This window comes from Semicossyphus pulcher, unplaced genomic scaffold (assembly GCF_022749685.1).
Source record: "Semicossyphus pulcher isolate SPU_LCO1_2020_fin unplaced genomic scaffold, fSemPul1.0.p SCAF_19, whole genome shotgun sequence".
In the NCBI taxonomy this organism is placed as follows: domain Eukaryota; kingdom Metazoa; phylum Chordata; class Actinopteri; order Labriformes; family Labridae; genus Semicossyphus; species Semicossyphus pulcher.
Window position 1 is genome coordinate 20,772,501 of NW_027211692.1, and position 16,705 is coordinate 20,789,205.

General features: G+C 41.3%; 1 protein-coding gene across 2 annotated transcripts; it reads right to left on the minus strand.

The window, feature by feature from the left end:
* Window positions 1-1,491: 1,491 nt before the first annotated feature.
* On the minus strand, window positions 1,492-11,096 carry ccnl1a (cyclin L1a). 2 transcript variants are annotated; one of them, XM_069668156.1, is made up of 10 exons: window positions 10,788-11,096; window positions 10,480-10,554; window positions 9,612-9,721; window positions 7,618-7,738; window positions 7,344-7,408; window positions 4,886-4,985; window positions 4,285-4,389; window positions 3,768-4,021; window positions 3,475-3,573; window positions 1,492-3,364 (listed from the first exon to the last, which is right to left on the minus strand). In XM_069668156.1, exons 1-10 carry the CDS (start codon window positions 11,025-11,027, stop codon window positions 2,890-2,892), a joined length of 1,644 nt encoding a protein of 547 aa, XP_069524257.1. In that variant the 5' UTR covers window positions 11,028-11,096; the 3' UTR covers window positions 1,492-2,889. The 2 variants fall into 2 exon arrangements, with proteins under 2 accessions (XP_069524257.1, XP_069524258.1); XM_069668157.1 differs by lacking the exon at window positions 10,788-11,096 and adding an exon at window positions 9,148-9,187 and having other exon boundaries at window positions 10,480-10,548.
* Between the last annotated feature and the right edge of the window lie 5,609 nt (window positions 11,097-16,705).

The following is a 16,705-nucleotide window of genomic DNA, read 5'->3' on the forward strand; positions in this document are numbered from 1 at the left end:
GTGATCACAAACAGAGATCACTAAATGACTTTTGACTACTAGCCAACTATTGTATGTCTCAGTGGAGTATTTAACCCTTCACATGATCCGGAAACATTCCAGGCCTGCAGGTATCACTGTTCATGAATTGTTTGTGTGATCTATTTGTCTGTTGCTCAGTGGTAGAGTCGGTCATCTTTCCATCGGAAGGTCGGAGGTTCGATCCCCATCTCCGTCAGGCTACATGTCAAAGTGTCCTTGGGCAAGACACTGAACCCCAAATTGCTCCCGGTGGCATAGCCAACGGGTATGAATGTGACAACTGATTGACAGTTGGGCACTTTTCTTAGCAGCCTCTGCCATCAGTGTAGTGTAAAAGCAGCTTTGAGTGGTCGCAAAGACTAGAAAAGTGCTATATAAGTACAGTCCATTTACCATTCAGGGGCTTTAATGCACATTATAGAAGAGAGAGTGTATCCCAGTTCTTGGTCAGAGAGTGCACTGCTATTGCACAATCTGTTAATGTGTAAAACATCAGATTGGCTGAAAGGGCTGTCACTGTGCATGTGTGTGTGTTTGTCATGTCATTGTGCTTTCTGTGGTCACTTGCTGTGTCACAGCGACATGATGAACTATGTAAGAATCAAAGACTGGAAACTCTGATGCATAACAGCTCCATTTGGGCAGAGGAGAGATAAATTAGTGGCACTGGAACAGCAGAGGAAGATGACGAGAGAACCCATGAGGAGGTCTGGAGAGTTACGCAGAATTGGTTTAAGAGAAAATCTCCCCAATATGTGCTCTTAACCACTTCCACCTGTCTGAAAAGAATGGCAACCTTTGTAGAAATGTTATTTAACAGTAACTTACTCAGTCCAGAGATTCTGTTGTGGCTTCCAACAATTGAATAGATGACACCGCATGGGGAGGTCCACTGCAGGATTATCTCTTAAGTTCTCATTAATAAAGATTTGGCTGAGCCTTTTTGTGCATTAATTGGGTTTACATAATTTTTGGCAAAGAAGCATTAAGTAAACTATCACTACACACAAACTGTTAACAGATAGTCTCCATGGTATTTTGAACTGCTGGAGTTCCATTTGGAACAAATGTGAGGTCATTTTTGTTTTATAAGTTATCACATTTAATTCTGTTGACTGGTATTAAAATCCATCGTCTTATTAAAACCTAAGTAACGTGTATACGAAGATGACCCAACAATCAAATTCAACTGAAGATTTGAACACGTGTTAGTAAGGCTAACAGCACCCTCTGGCTGCCATAACACACAGCAAGAAGTCACAATATTAAAGAATAGAGCTTTATGTGTAGTGTGGATAACACTCAATCCATATGCATTATTTAAACAGTACCTTAGGTTCTACTTCCAAAAACCAGGATTGTAAGATGAGAGTCTCAGTCATATATCCCAGTTCACTGAGAACACAATTTGCTGTGCCGTTCTACAGGATTCATTTAGTGTCAGCAGGGACCATTTCAAAGAACACACAGTTCAGTGGCATAACTCATTTATTATTGAATAAAAATTGGACATGAACACGTGCAGACTAAAAACCAGTGTAACAAATTGGAGACCCTAAAATGTTTCAAATCAAGTCTGCATCCCCTGCTGTAAAAAAAAAGAAAAGAAAAACATACATCTATTACCAGCTTGTTTTTTGAAACTGTACAAAACACAGCTTAAGCAACATACATTTGTCCAAAAAAGAAAAAAAGAAAAAAACCACTCGCCTCAGTCCCTTAATGTGCAAACATATTGATCTTTCCTGAATGATCGTTCTTACTTTACATTTATTCATTCGGTCCTTCCACTGAGCAGTTTGCTTTTATAAATCAAAGCAGTCACATTTGTCAGCAGATATCAATCTATCTTTACACTGTAAATAAGTTTCTTTTTCCCAAAGTCCATAACTTTACATGTAAATCCAAGAACACTAGGGTAGGCTAGAGGGATGGTAGCGGTGTGGAGTGGGGGTATTATGGGAAAAGAAAGAATAACCTACAAGTGGAGAAGACGATGACACGTCTAGGGCTGATGTCACTGTATTAATACCTTCGTTCAACCATTGATCATGTCTGACCAGTTGAGTGAAAGTAAGGCTGGTTACCAATTAACAGTCCACTATAAACTGACAGCTGGGCTTCAAGCTGCAGCATGGGTTCCTCAGATGCACACATTTAATCTACAAGAGCAAAGCGGCAACCACCTCTGCCAAATATCAGCTAAAAGTGTGCTGTTGTGTAGCCCAGGGTCAAGCAATGACAATTTGTTCACCAAGACATCAGTAGGTGCAGGAGCTGTGTAGGAGTCAGGCAATTTCGACAGCCTTTCCTTAAATGCCTCATGTCAGGGCTTTATTAGTTATCCATTGGAAAAAAAATGTTTTGTAATTTGGCTCACACCAATAAAGTTAACAGCTGAAGGGACTCATAATTCCTGTAAACAATAGAATAAATGTTATGTGTGAGGATGCATATGAGAAACCCAGCCATGGTGTTTTAGGGTCAATATAAATCAAACTAAATCAAACTTTGCGTGTTCTCTAAACCGTGGCTGAGGGGCAGCGCTTCCACAGTTGTTATATGTGCTCAATATATTGACAGTTTTCTTGTCACCAACCAAGATGGGGGCTGACATGTCAGCTATGTCACCTGACAGATTGCAGGCAGGTATTTGGTTTACTTACAAGATTTGTTGCAGTGCAACTATTTACTTAATCTTTTGTAGAACATAAAGGTGTTTGTTAACAAGCCTCCAGCTGGCGACAGAAAAATGACTTAACTGTGTTAAACAGCATTCAAAAAACAGGCAAGGTTGGATTTGGTTTAGAGTATATTAATCATAATTCAGTGACCATCAGTCCTAGAGTGTGTCTGTTGGTGTGTGTCTCAGCGCCGATGGCGACTGTGCCCTGAGTGCCCACTACTGCTGTGGTGTTTGCTCTTGTGGCTACGCTCCCTCTCTCTGTCCCTGTCATAGGACCGAGATCTCTCCCTCTCCCTCCTGTCTCCTCTGTGACCAGCTCCTCGCTCATGTTTGTGTTTTTTTGAAGAGAGGTCAAAGGAGCTGCGGTCTCTGTCTCTCTCTCGTTCGCGGTCTCGTTCACGGTCCCTTTCTGCTTTGACCGGAGTGCGGGACCGTGATCGAGAGCGTGTGCGCTTCCTCTTATGACCGGATCCTCCACCACTGTTGCTATGGCGTCCGCTGGGCTTTGAGTCACTGTTGCCATGGTGGCTGGTCTTGGACTTGAGGTGGGGAAGAAGGGGCGAAGGCTGATGTCGCCGAGGCGATGGACTGCGACTGTGAGAGCGAGAACGTGAGCGAGAGCTGTAGGTCCCTGAGCGACTACGTCTGCTGTTATAACTGTGGAAACAGAAGGGAAAAGAGGAAGATGAGGAACACATCCAACTAGTGAGAAACTGTTGACATCAAGCAACACTGTTTATAAACTGTGCCGAACAATGTGATCTTACTGTCTGCGAGGAGAGCGAGATCTAGACCGGGAACGCGTTCTTGAACGAGATCGACTTCCACTCCTGCTGTTCCTACCAATCTTTACCTCTTTCCTCAACCTGGAAAAAAAATGTGTTCATACAAATTTAAAACACATGAACACTGTTAGTGGAATGGAATAAATAACCAGCTTCTACTGTGAAACTAAATCTTCAGCATTAAAGGCTGCTAAGGATATAAACGTATTCATGGAAATGAAGATGCATATGGCTAAAACATCCTCACAGTAAAACCCTGGAGGTTTGCTTCTTACCCATTGTGTGGACTCTTGTTGGCTTGGGTCCGGTTGTCTGGCTCCTTCTTAACTTGTTTGAGGGTCTGGGGGTTTGGTGACTTCTCCTCCAACTTCACCACATTTGGGGAGGAGGGCTTGGAAGCAGGAGAGAAGCCGCCCAGTGTGGACAGTGCAGGGGTGCCATCAGGGTTCAGGCCTTTGGCTTTCAGCTTGGCTTCTGCCAGGAACACCTTCCTCCGCTCCACCTCCTTCTCCAGCTGATCATAGTTAGGCTGGGTAAGAAATCACACTGTTTACACACAGTATTGGCTCCTGTGAGCAGGCAGGGTTAACAAACTGCTGCTACCTGGTTTGTTAGCTTTGTGACAGTTTCCCTTATGGAAGTGGAGCAGGGATCACTCCAATTGGAGTAGCTTAGTAGACTGACATAATGTGGCATTTTTCCAAATGGTTAAGAAAGGACAATTTCTACAATATCTAAAATCTCAACCTGAGAGCTGACAAATGCTGAATAAAACAAACAAAAGAAAACTACCTTCTTCCTGGTGTACAGTCGAAGTGTGGTGATGCAGATCTCTTTTATCTCCTCTTCAGTGGCTCCAAACAGCAGGAACCACTGAGGTCTGGAAGGCAGGGGGATCTGGAAAAACAAGACTAGGTCAGAACCTAGCATGTGGCTGACCGCATCAGGTCAGTGTGCGCATTTGTGGGTAATGTGTTACGCGGACTTTCATTATGATGACGTGTTTGAAAGCAGGTGAGCGCAGCGGAAATAGGTGAGGACAGCGGACAAGCAGCTCCGCCTACTCCCCGAACAAAGTATCCAGAGCCGTATAGACAGAGAGTCGCATCAGTGGAGGTCCAATACGCTCCATGACCCACCATTGCGATGTCGCAACTCTCTCTCTCTATGGCTGTGAAAGTACCATCACTCACTTAGTCAGTCGCATACAGACCCATGTGTAGGGCTGACCCCGGCAGTCAGCCAAAAACATGCACAAAAAAGGTTTTTTTTTTTATTTATATATATATATATATATATAGAGCTTTAGATCTTTGGTTTGACAGCCTTTTAGCATAGACCAACATAATTGGCCTTTATGAACGATGGAGTGTTTAATGTCAACATTTCTTACCTGCAGAGCTCGGGCAGCGAGGAATATGCAGGCACAGGCGATGGTTTCGGCTTGAAACCTCACAAACACATTTGTCCTCAGGCAGTCATTCATGTAGTTCCTATGAAGGAGAAAAAAAACCAAATCGAAACAAAAACATAGCATCTTCTCTACACAAAACCACCTCTCATAATCACATCTTTTAGTTCATATCACAGCTCTAACATTAAGTTATTATTGAGGGTCAACATTTACTGCCTTAAGATCTAACTCCTCATCCATCCATCTCTACATTGTAATGGAGATTTGTTATTGCTGAAAAGACCCCAGTGAAATGTAAAAAACCTCATCATAGAGACATTTATGATGTGACAAGCATCGACAATAAATGGTAAAAACAGGTAATCGTCCTGTCCTGACAATTTAAAGCAGTGAAGCGACCTCTAATTCTGAATCATTTTCATGAGGCCTGATAGAGCTACCCAAACAGCTCTGCATATTAAAGTTACACATTGCTGGAATGAGATGTGCATTTTCTCCGTCAAGTTTAACTTTGTCCATTTCTCTCTGGGGCATCCGTATTAGTGCTGTATGTCACAGGTAAAGCATGAAGACACAAATGGGAAACAATTCATTGAAGACCTGCCAAGAACATGTGAACAAAGTATGACCTGAAGAGTAACCCGGTCGAAGAAAACGATAAAAGGGATGATGAGGCATGCCTTATAGGGGTGGGGTGGGGGGTGGGGGGGGGTCAGACAAGCATGCATAATGACGCATCTCATTGACAAAATTCAGTAACCACCTATATATCGTTTGATCGGTGGAAATAGAGAGACACTGCGTATATGTTGACAGATTGATGCAAGCTAACAATGAAACACTGTTCTAATACCCTCATATTGTTTGTAAGGTTTAACTGCAGAAGAGCAGTCACTTAGAAGAAATGCTCTCCAGCCATGAGTTGAAACTGACCCCCATAAGACCGCTGGTTCTGTTTTTCTTGAACCAAATTACGTGGCACTATGAAATACTAAAAGAATTTGTGGCAATCTATGCCTCACTACTTCAGCCGAGTGAAACCTTTTGAGCTACAAAACAGATAGAGATGAGTCAGCGGGTTGTCTAAGATAACAGGTCAATTGGATTAGACATAGGGAGAGCATTAGGAAAGACAAAATGGCCAGGATGTGAATTAGGCATAAAGGGTGGTGTGAGCATCTATGTCTTGGCGAGACATAGAAGTCAGAGGGACAAAAAAATGTGAGGACAGATATGAAGGTAAAACCCCCACAAATTAACTCAACACTGATCCCACTCACATGGTTTACAAAAAGGACTTAAACCAACTGAAATACCAAAGCTTAGCATTTTTTCCCACCAATTCCAGTGGTATGTACTGCTCCACTGGAGGTTTGCTGCAAGTCATTGTTGAAAGTCTGCCTCAAACAAATTACTTCCAGTCTAACCTGCCGTCAACAACCGACCTAACCTGCACTTTGCCAGGTCAGTGTAAAAGTGCTATGTCAACGCTACTATAGATAACATGGCCGTTGGGATTCTGACTGCTGCGTGGGCAGGACAGGTCCTTGGAGGCAAAACCTGAGAACTGGATCAGCCTGTAAGACAGACACATGTCTGGATACCACGTCAGTTGGGGACAGGACACAGTGCACTACTGTAAATGTTAAAAAATAGGCAGGTTAACTGGTCAAAAAAAACTATTCTGGCTAAGTTTACTTTATAACTAGATGCAAGTAAACTAGGAAAAAATGTTATATAAATGTATCCGTAGCTACTTGGCAAAAGAAGGTAGTTTAATCCTTTGTAGCAAGACCAAAAGAATACAAATCCTTTGGGACACCCAAGAGAAAACAAGACGTTGTTGGCTGTTGGGAAAGGCCCGCCCGCCCCCTTCAGAGAATCTCGGGATTGGGATTGGCTGTCTGGAGAGGGGCAGCCAGCCAATGGGGAAGCTTCCTGAGGTCATGTGGTTGGAGGAGGCAGAGTTCAGAGGTTCTTTATGTGACTTACCAGCATGGACTACCCTTTAATCAAAGAGTAGAGAGAAAGGACAAAGTTAAACCAAGTTCCCTGGGCACCGCAAATCAAACAGACTTTACAGCTAAGCCATGTAAGGGCAGACAAGAGAGTGAGACACCAAACGGGTTTAGGCAATAAAATAAATTGCTCCATCAGGAAAAAAAAAAGAGGTGGAAGGGTTCAAATGGAGTGAGGGAATGTTGCAGACCTGGGCAAAAAGGTTGTTGAATGCTTTTCAAATCAGGGCTTGAAACATCAAGGGCACTGGACTATAACTTATGAGATCCTAACAGATAAATCTATGGCACCTTAAGTAATTCAACCATTTGAAATTCGTTCAACTCAGCTTTAACCCAGGTCTAGTGGCACTTCTTGTAGACATGACACAGGTTGCTGCTGTGGGATATAGTCAGTGGAGAACTTGAAAGGAACTTACCAGGCCGTCTGGACCAGCGTCTGGTTCTTTTCACATTCCAGGACTTGGAGGTACATGACGATAATCTGGAACATGAAATGGCTGCATGTTACAAACACCAAAAACAGCTCCATGTGTGTCACTGATATAGCTACGTTCTGTTATGAGAAGTGAGGAAAGTCAAAGCTGCTTTGTGTTTGGTTGCATCTGCACAGCAGAACAAACTTAAACAGGTGCAAAAGCTTAACTAGTTGTTGTAGGCAATTCAAAGGTTTAAAAGGGTGGTTAAACTCACCTTGTGTGGATGCTTGACATGCACACAGAAGCCCAGCTCCTTCAGGACCCGCCGTTCCGCTTTGATGACTTGGTTTTTGGTATTTATGTAGTTCTGATCAAGTATCAATGAACTTGGTGTCCTGGTTTGTAAAGGAATCAAAATAAAATAATGTTTCCCCCTTTCGAAATAAAAGTAAAAAAAGAAAGTGCCCTTTTGTTTTCTTGCACTCTTTTTTCCGTTCCAACCAACTAAAAGCAACATGTTTAACTGCTTGAATGCCTGACAGTTTGATGGGGTTTGTGGACTCCTGTGGTTCCAGTGAAAGCTTATGGGCTCTGCAGTCCTCAACCATCATCACCTTGTGTCACAGCTTTAACAGAAATATCAACTCAGATCATCGCCTACACCACTACCTCAACATCCATATACTTTAACTGGAAACTCCAACGACAATAAAGACCTTCTATAATGAGCTGTCATACATAATTTCCACCTTTTCTATTACTATTTACCTGTCAGTATAATACAATACTCATCTACTACCGTCCTCTAACCAACACAAGTCACTAGTTTATCTTACATCCAAAATTCAAAGAGGAAAATACAGTTTTATTCAATGACTTGATTTCACCTGTACTGCTGTTCTGTACCAACCAATAAAAGCATAACACTACTGATAAAGACAAACGGCTTTGTTATAGTGATTATTAATATCCTCATCTAACTACAATAATACATGCATTCTGACCTTAAAATCTATTTACAGATTACCTAGCCTCCTGTATTGAGTGCTAATAAATTATATAATCTAAATGACAAAAAATAATCATCTTCAACTTGTGTGACTAGTAATTTAACATTTAGCCTCTTCACAACTAACAACTATCAAATTTAAGGTCCAAATCTGGTATATTTATATCTTAAATAACAGAAATTTCAGCAGTATGTGAATACTGTCATGCTAAAAACCACATGCATGAAAATTAAAGCGTCCAGGATCAGTGTAATATCAATGACTAACATTTTTCAGTCAAAATCCACATCTTAAAATGCCACAAGCAAATCAAAATGACTATAATTAAGATTCAAATACACTACATTTGACGCCAAACTATTAAATCTAAAGTACATGCACTGACCCTAAACAAAAACATAACCAGCATGGACTACAAGTATCTAAGTATTACTCTCACTTCGACGAACAAGGTGATATTTCTAAAAAAGCCATGAATAACAGTTGGTGAATGAGGTTTTGCTCTTGAAGCACAAACAAAATGCATGGTGAGGAGCAGTCAGAGAAGAAAACTACATTACCCAATGGTCCGCAGATTGACGGACAGATACCCAATGCTTAAGATTGAACCACAGGAGTCCTCAAGGCGCCCCAGGGGCCAAGGACCTTCGGCCAACCTGTCATCCCCGATCCCAGTGCCCCGCAGTGGCTCAGACCACGGGCTTCTCCCACAGGAGGGGGGTGGGGTGGCTCTGGGGGAGGACAGAGACCCCCTTGCATCATGGTTGTCATGCCGACTGCTTCATCTTACGTACCATTCCACATCACCCAGGCTTTGGTAAATGTAGCTGGTCGCTGTTAGTTGGTTGCAAGGGAAAAAAGAAGCCAAGTTAATGCCAAGGCCTGTAGTATTGACATGTACAGATTTCTATGAAGACAAAGGCACAACCACATAAAGCAGTGCCTTGTCTTACAGTGCTAAAATGTATGTCAATTGTTTAAGTGACTTTGTTGAGCAATCAATTTCAGTGTAATGTCAAATTCAGATGTTACATGTAGACAATTACACTTGTCAAACTACCAGTGAAGAGGAAACTGAAAAGTTTTAAAATGGTTTAGAGTACATGGATAAACAGAAGAGCACTTTCACAGCAAAACAGAACAACAACATACAATATCAGTTTGTTTTGAATCAACAACAAATGCAATGCAACATGTTCAAAAAAATAAACATTGTTATTTGTTTTTAAAGAAAACTGAATTCAAGGCTAATGCTTACTTTTTGCCTCTGATCTGCCGCAGATGGTGGAAAACATTGATGACATCTCGTATTCGTCGTGGTGCTTCTTCAATCTTGGATGCCAAGTTGATACAAGCCATGGCAACAATCTGGAGAGAAGACAATTGAGGCAAAAAGTTGGAAGAAAGAGTTTAATCATATTAGACATGCAACCTGAGGGGCAGAGGGGCAAAACATACAAGACAGACATATGTCAAAGACTGCAGCAATGCTGCTGTTTTAAGCCTATTTATACCATAACAACTCTTACTTAAAGATCTACCATTGAGGAGAAAGCTGTATATCGGTGAGGACTACAGTAAAGATTTGAACCTTCAGATATATTTGACTTAAGTGATACATTAACTGACCTTCGCATTATGGTGTTGACACAATAAAATAAAAATGTCAATACACTTTAAGAGAGGATTTTCTCCATATTGGCAACGTTTAGACCACACCCAATGCTACTACAAGTTACTAGGAAATAACTAAGTTTTTATGAAGGAAGTGTAACAGACGTTTGTTAGGTGAATCATTTCATGAAACAGAAAATCACCCACTATTACATCGTGGGGAAAAAGTTAAAAAAAAAAACTTTAAGGTAACATGAGTTTTGCTGAGAATACAATACTTGCTTCAAGGTTTTCCGCAATATAATATACATTATAACATTACTTAGGGTTGTTTCTGAACAATAAGTTTGTTGCGTTTAAATCTTCAGTATACCTCTTTGTCTTACAGCAGTTGAAACACTCTGGCATTACGTGTGGACAATATGGCGGCCACGAGCGTAACCACAACGTTCTGCTAACTGTACTTCGTAACCGTCGGCCTAACCATATTCTATACACTTGTGTGGTCTTACCTCAAAACTGTGTTTGACGAAGGACTTGGAGTAGAAAAAACGATGAAAGAGCACCTGCCCCGTTGCCATCGCCACCTGCAAAGAAAGATAGCGAATGGCGTTTGTACCTTGTCTTGAATAAGAGGCCTAACCTTGCACAATGGACCGCCGCCATTTTAACTCCACCACGCCAACGTCAAAAAGCTAACATTAGCAAGTTGCTAACAACCAGGTAGTGGTGTGTTATGGACTGAATAAAACTAATAAACGAATGTTCATTGTGAATAAACAACAATAACACACATTCTAGTTATCCAAGAAGATCTTACCTGTGGTAACCGGAGAAGAATGCCCGCCGACTGAATCAGTTCACATCCAAGGATGCGAAGGTCGGTCTCCGTGTTTAGGTCGAGGCCGTCGACCATCGATGGCGTCGGAGAAAGCCTTTCCTCCGGTATGAGCGAGTTGTCGATCGCAAGGTACACTTCCGAATACACTTTGTCACCAATAAGAATGCCATCGTTGTTTGTTGATGCGGTGGAAGATACAGAAAGAGGACCAGCGGCCATCTTCAACCAAAACTCAGCAATTACCAGCTATCACACAGCCAGTCTCAACGGAACGACGGCGGAACACGATTACTGACAAAGTGTGTGACGTCACCAAAATGATGAGACTCATGTGCACATCCGCGTTGGTAAAATAGTTTCCCTACATTTCATTATTGACATTTAAAACTAAATTATATTTTTTGAAAGGATGATCAAATTCTACAGGACCAGTCTTGTTAATTTTCTTTTAACTTTAACTTTCTTTTTTTTTGGTTGGACGTAAGTTAACCTTTTTTTTTCTTCCCTTTACCTATTTAGAGATTTCAACCATGATTCGAAAATAGTCTCAACCGTTTTAATTAACTTTTTTTTAGTAAACAGTTAATGGACAGATCGATTGACTTTACAAAACTTCATGTCTTGTTTTTATTCTTAGAAATAGATTATCTCATGCTTCCTTTAGGGGGTTTGGTAAACTCAATTATCCCAGCTTAAAAAGCATTTCAGACGAATAGTAATGACAAATAAACCGTAAAACAAAAATATTAAATGGTCAAATACGCAGCATTATCACAATACAACATATCCGAACCTATGATCCTGCATGTAGAGAAAACACAAGAAAATCTATATTAGGCATATATGACTATGTCTTACCGAATTTACTCAACAATTTGTAGCAGTTACTATACTGCGGCTCAGTTTTGACATCAACAATAGCACAACTCCCCGTATAGTTTGCTCCTCAAACGGGACATGTTGGCAAAACATGTCTTTTGATTGCTCCATTATCGTAGTCATGATCAGTCACTGGTTGTTTTCTTTCCGACATTACGCGAAGGCAGCAGAAAAGAAACGACTCACTACCAACGTATCCGTGACGTATTTTACGGGAAAGTCCAGACTTCTCACCACTACGTCTGGAACATATCCTTCCGCCAATTTAAAAAAAAAGGCATAATGGAAATTACAGTAAATAGATTTATTAAGAAATCAGTCTTTTCATGCGTAGTTTACACACACGGTGTACAGGAAGTCAGTGATATATATAGAAATGATTGCTAATCTTAATTAATTTATACTTAACAGTTTAAATATACAGCAACCCTTTGAGAGTAAAGGACAAAATGGTTCAAGATACATTATAATCTTTCTTCTAAAACTCTTGATTGTTTCAAAGAAGGTGCAGTTCCTTATAAACAGTTAGTACAGGGAACATTGTGTTCACTTATTGTTGAGCCCCCAGGAATTAATAGCCTGAAGCCTTGCAGTTACTAAAACCTAACAGCAGAGAGAACTAGAGACACATCATTTGAGGTTTCTGAAACTTGGGCACATAAAGTGAAGCAGTGGGCTTCTGTGGTTATAGAGAGCTTGTTCTATGAGGACTCATACACTGACCTTGAACAGTGTCTCTGCAAATAACCCGATGCAGCAGTACAGATGACTGCGATGTTTGTCAACAGTTGTATTGCAAACAAGTGACTCATGGTGGGCCTACATTGTTTTGTTTGTGTTGTACTGAATGTTTGTACCGTCAAAAATGCTTCTTTGCTACTTTACTTTTTGTTTGCAAAGAGAGCATAGGTCAAAATCTATGACATGTTCGCCTCAGTCTGCTTCAAATGAAGCATGTCTGCTTGAAAGCCCTTGTTATATATTGCATCAGTCCACCAAAGAGTGATTTACCTGCTAAACATCTCAATTTGTTTACTTTGAATACTGTTAGGTATGGTTGAACTATGTAATACTAAAATCTCACAGAAAAAGAAAAGATTAGAGTCTGAAAAATGAACACGAATAAGCTATTTAAATAAGACAATGATTATTCCTGTTATCTATTCTAGTAACCATCTTGTGATCCCTCAGATTAATCTCGTGACATTGAACTGGTTTATTTTATGGACACAGGAGGCATAAGGAGGTATTTTTTAAATTAACACAAACCAAAGTACACGCAGCAATCAGGGAGCCAGTTAGTTTTCCAGCAACAGGTCAGGCAAATAAAGTTGTTTTGTCTGCCAATCGCTGTGGACATGAAGTACATACACACCTGAAAAGGGAGGAAATTGGGGGGGTGGGGGGAGGCACTAACCCTGGGCCCCACTCACAGTTTATAGGTTGGTTGGTTATGTCCTGAGGTTATGTGTATTTGAATGTGTCAGTATACGTCTAAAGCTATTGTAAGCAAACAGCTGTAATCACGCAAACATAGCATAAGGGTCTACTTTCATATGTCTCATGTAAGGGATAGACATATATCTACACACACACACACACACACACACCTACACTCTGATTTACGTCGTCACTTTATTAATACACCACATGAAGTGGCAGACTGAGGTCTCATTGTCCCTGTCATTAACCGACACCTACAGCCAGCACCTCCGGCCCTCGCACTTACGCAGTTACCACGACGACAAGAATACTGAGCATTCTTTCTCCTGTTGCCCGGGTGACACTAATTATAGGGTGTGGGAGGGCTCACGGGACGGCAGAATTCCGGAACGACCATAAGGACGCAGGAGAGAGGCGTTCAGGGACGCCCAGTGACGAACAAGGGCTTAGTTATACACACACACCACTCCCTGAAGTATGTGTGTGTTTATGAGCAACTTGCAAAGATCCCCCAGGGACACGTGTGCATGCCTGCCCTGCTATGATAATTACTACAAGGAGATCACACTCTCAGTGTGTGCACGGCCTGCGTGTATGCACATATGAATGTTTGTGTGCATGAGCATTTGTTAAGGGTGATCACATTTTAATGTTCAGGACATCTATGTCATAAAATAACATAATTGGGCCTCTTGCTTTGTGTCTCTTACGCACATATTAAAGGTCATAATATGAGACTTTTTAGAAGATCACTTCAGCCAGCAGCCACAAAGCAGACTCTAGTGGCTACAACGTAATCGTTGGGGGCAAATGCACCTGAGAGTGCTTTTTTGCCACTGACTCAAGCTCAGATTGTTACTTCTATTGTAATGTTTGACAACATTAAAAAAAGGATCACTACAAAGATGAAGAATCAGCTTTTACATTGCTTATTTTCAAAGCCACCAGACTCCTTTGACAAATACAAGAATTTAACTTCACAGAAAGAGGACTATTACAGCTTTAATCAATTAGTTGTTTAGTGTTATTGTGTATTATGCAAATGTTGTGTTGGATCTGAACTAACCATCTTAAACACCAAAGTCACACAGTAACATAAAGAAACGAACCAATTGAGGCAGCGGAAGACCAGCAACTCTGGTTTTCTGCAAGGTCCAATTACTGTCTTGTCAATGGAGTCTGGTGGCTCTGAATAAAAGCCATGTAACAGCCGTTTCTGGTAAAAAAAAAAAAAAAAAAAAGAAGGGGGTGAGGGGGGGTTCCTCTAAAAAAATGTCTCTCTCTGGAGGGACTCTGTCTGTTATGTTGTCTGAGACTTGGTATAACAATCTGAGCCTTTCAGTGGCAAAAACAAGCACTTTCAGTGGATGAACTTTAATTGGGTGTATTTGCCCCCAAGGATTACAGTGCAGCAATTACACCAAATGGTAAATGGACTGTACTTACATTGAACTTTTCTAGTCTTGCGACCACTCAAAGCTGTTTTTACACTACATGTCACATTCACCCATTCCCACACTGATGGCAGAGGCTGCTACGTAAAGTGCCCGAATGCCAATAAGTCTTCACATTCACACACCGTATGCCACTGGGAACAATTTGGGGTCCAGTGTCTTGCCCAAGGACACTTCGACATGTAGACTGAGGCCTCCAACCTTCTGATTGAAAGGTGACCGACTTTACCACTGAGCCACAGCCACCCCAACAGAGTGGGATCCAGCAGCACGGTTCACGTCCGCTCTCTGAACTGATATACTGCAGCAATTCCCGAACATTTTATATTAATTTGTCTTTCGAATCATAAATATATATAAATGGTGACCAGGCTAAAAAAATATCTGAATTATCCTTTAAGATGTAGAAAGTGTTTGAAGGAGGATTTCTATTCATGCCAGATCTCTCTTACACACATGCCCAACAGACACTCACACACAAACCAGGAAGGACACCAGGTCAAGGGCTCCAAAGCAAGGGCATGAGCAAAGGAAAAAGGCCCAACAGAAGAGCAGGGAGGAGAGTAGAAAAGAGGGAGCTGACTGGATCAAAAATAAAGTGAATGCACAGATAGCTGAGGGGGGGAAACTGGGGGGGATTGCTTTTGAGCAACAGGGTCAGAGGGGTTGAATACTAAAAGAAGGCCAAAGAGATTAAAAAAATATTGACACAGAGACACATTCATGTGTGTGTGTGAGATACAGAAAGAGAGAGAGATAGAAGTTTGGGTTTTAAAGGAACAGACAGAAAGTGTGTGGTCAAAGCAGGGTCAGTGAGTGCTTCAAAGACGGACAGTGTGTTTATTGTGCGATAGAGCAGGAGCAGGGGGAGTGTTAGATATGAATGCTTCTAGTAACTAGCATGGAAAGAGTTTATCTCTTTAAAAACACACCAGGTATGCGGGTCAAGGTGAGAGGAAGTTTAACAAAGATAAAAGGGAAGGTCAATGGTCAGAAGTGCATATGCAGGGAGAATGTTAGCAGTTGTCAAAAGGCCAGCACATTTCTGGAAGGGAACATTTTTAGGCCAGCCTCTATGACTTCCAGTCAAAGCTGGAAAAGCACAGGTGTAGCTGAAAGAATAACAATAATGAAGGCTCTGTTTTGTTCAAGTGTCCCTGTAAGCCCCCACAGTGTGACAGTGAGCCAGCATTCACAAATACAGAACCACAAACTGAAGCAACTACATGAAATAAAGACATTATTCATGCTGTTGATTCCCAAATAAGGGAAAGTTTTAACATGTACAATTCCACTATAAACCAAGCAAGGAATTCTGCTAATGAAGGCTGTGTGATATGGTCGGAAGCTTTGCAATAAGTAATTAAGTTACTCTTGAATTGAGACCATCTGTTCATCTGCTGGTTCAAAGGTCAAAAGTGAACAGTAAAGGTCAAATTTGTGTTACATTTTCTTCAATGAATACAGGGTTTGGAAGTACATGGCTCAAACATAGACTGTATAAAAAGATGGACAACATGACAGCTCCCTAAAAGTGACGCCAAAACATTTCGAACCCTGCTGACTGGCTGCAGTATAGCCCGCCTCCTTCATGTTAACAGATGGGACATGAGTCAAACTATAAAATCAAAATACATGCCAAATATTTTTTTCTTAAACATGGTTTCTATTATTATAGCTAGTTCTTATCATGCTGATTTACGTTCAAGTGTTCATTTTTCTGACATGTTTAGTTTTAATGAGTTATTTGATGCTGTAAAAAGGATGATTGATAGCTCTGTTGACAAATACAGCTCTTGCAGCCGCTCTGTTCCAGATTAGCAGAGTAGAGGAGGATCGGCGAGAGGAGACATAACTAAAACAATCACTACAGTCATTGAGGTTTCCATATTTGTGGACGTCGGCTTGAGACCAACAAAAAGAAGGTGTTCTGCTGTTAAATACACCGGCGTGCAGGATCTTGGCTGTTTTTTTCGGTAATTTAATTGTGTGTTTTGGTTAGCTGAAGTGGCTATGGCGGCTCCATCCGCCGATCTCTACTGCGCAACTCTGGCTTCAAATGACACCACCGCAAGATGGCAGGCACATCATGGGGGCTATTTTGGCATCAATTCCATACAA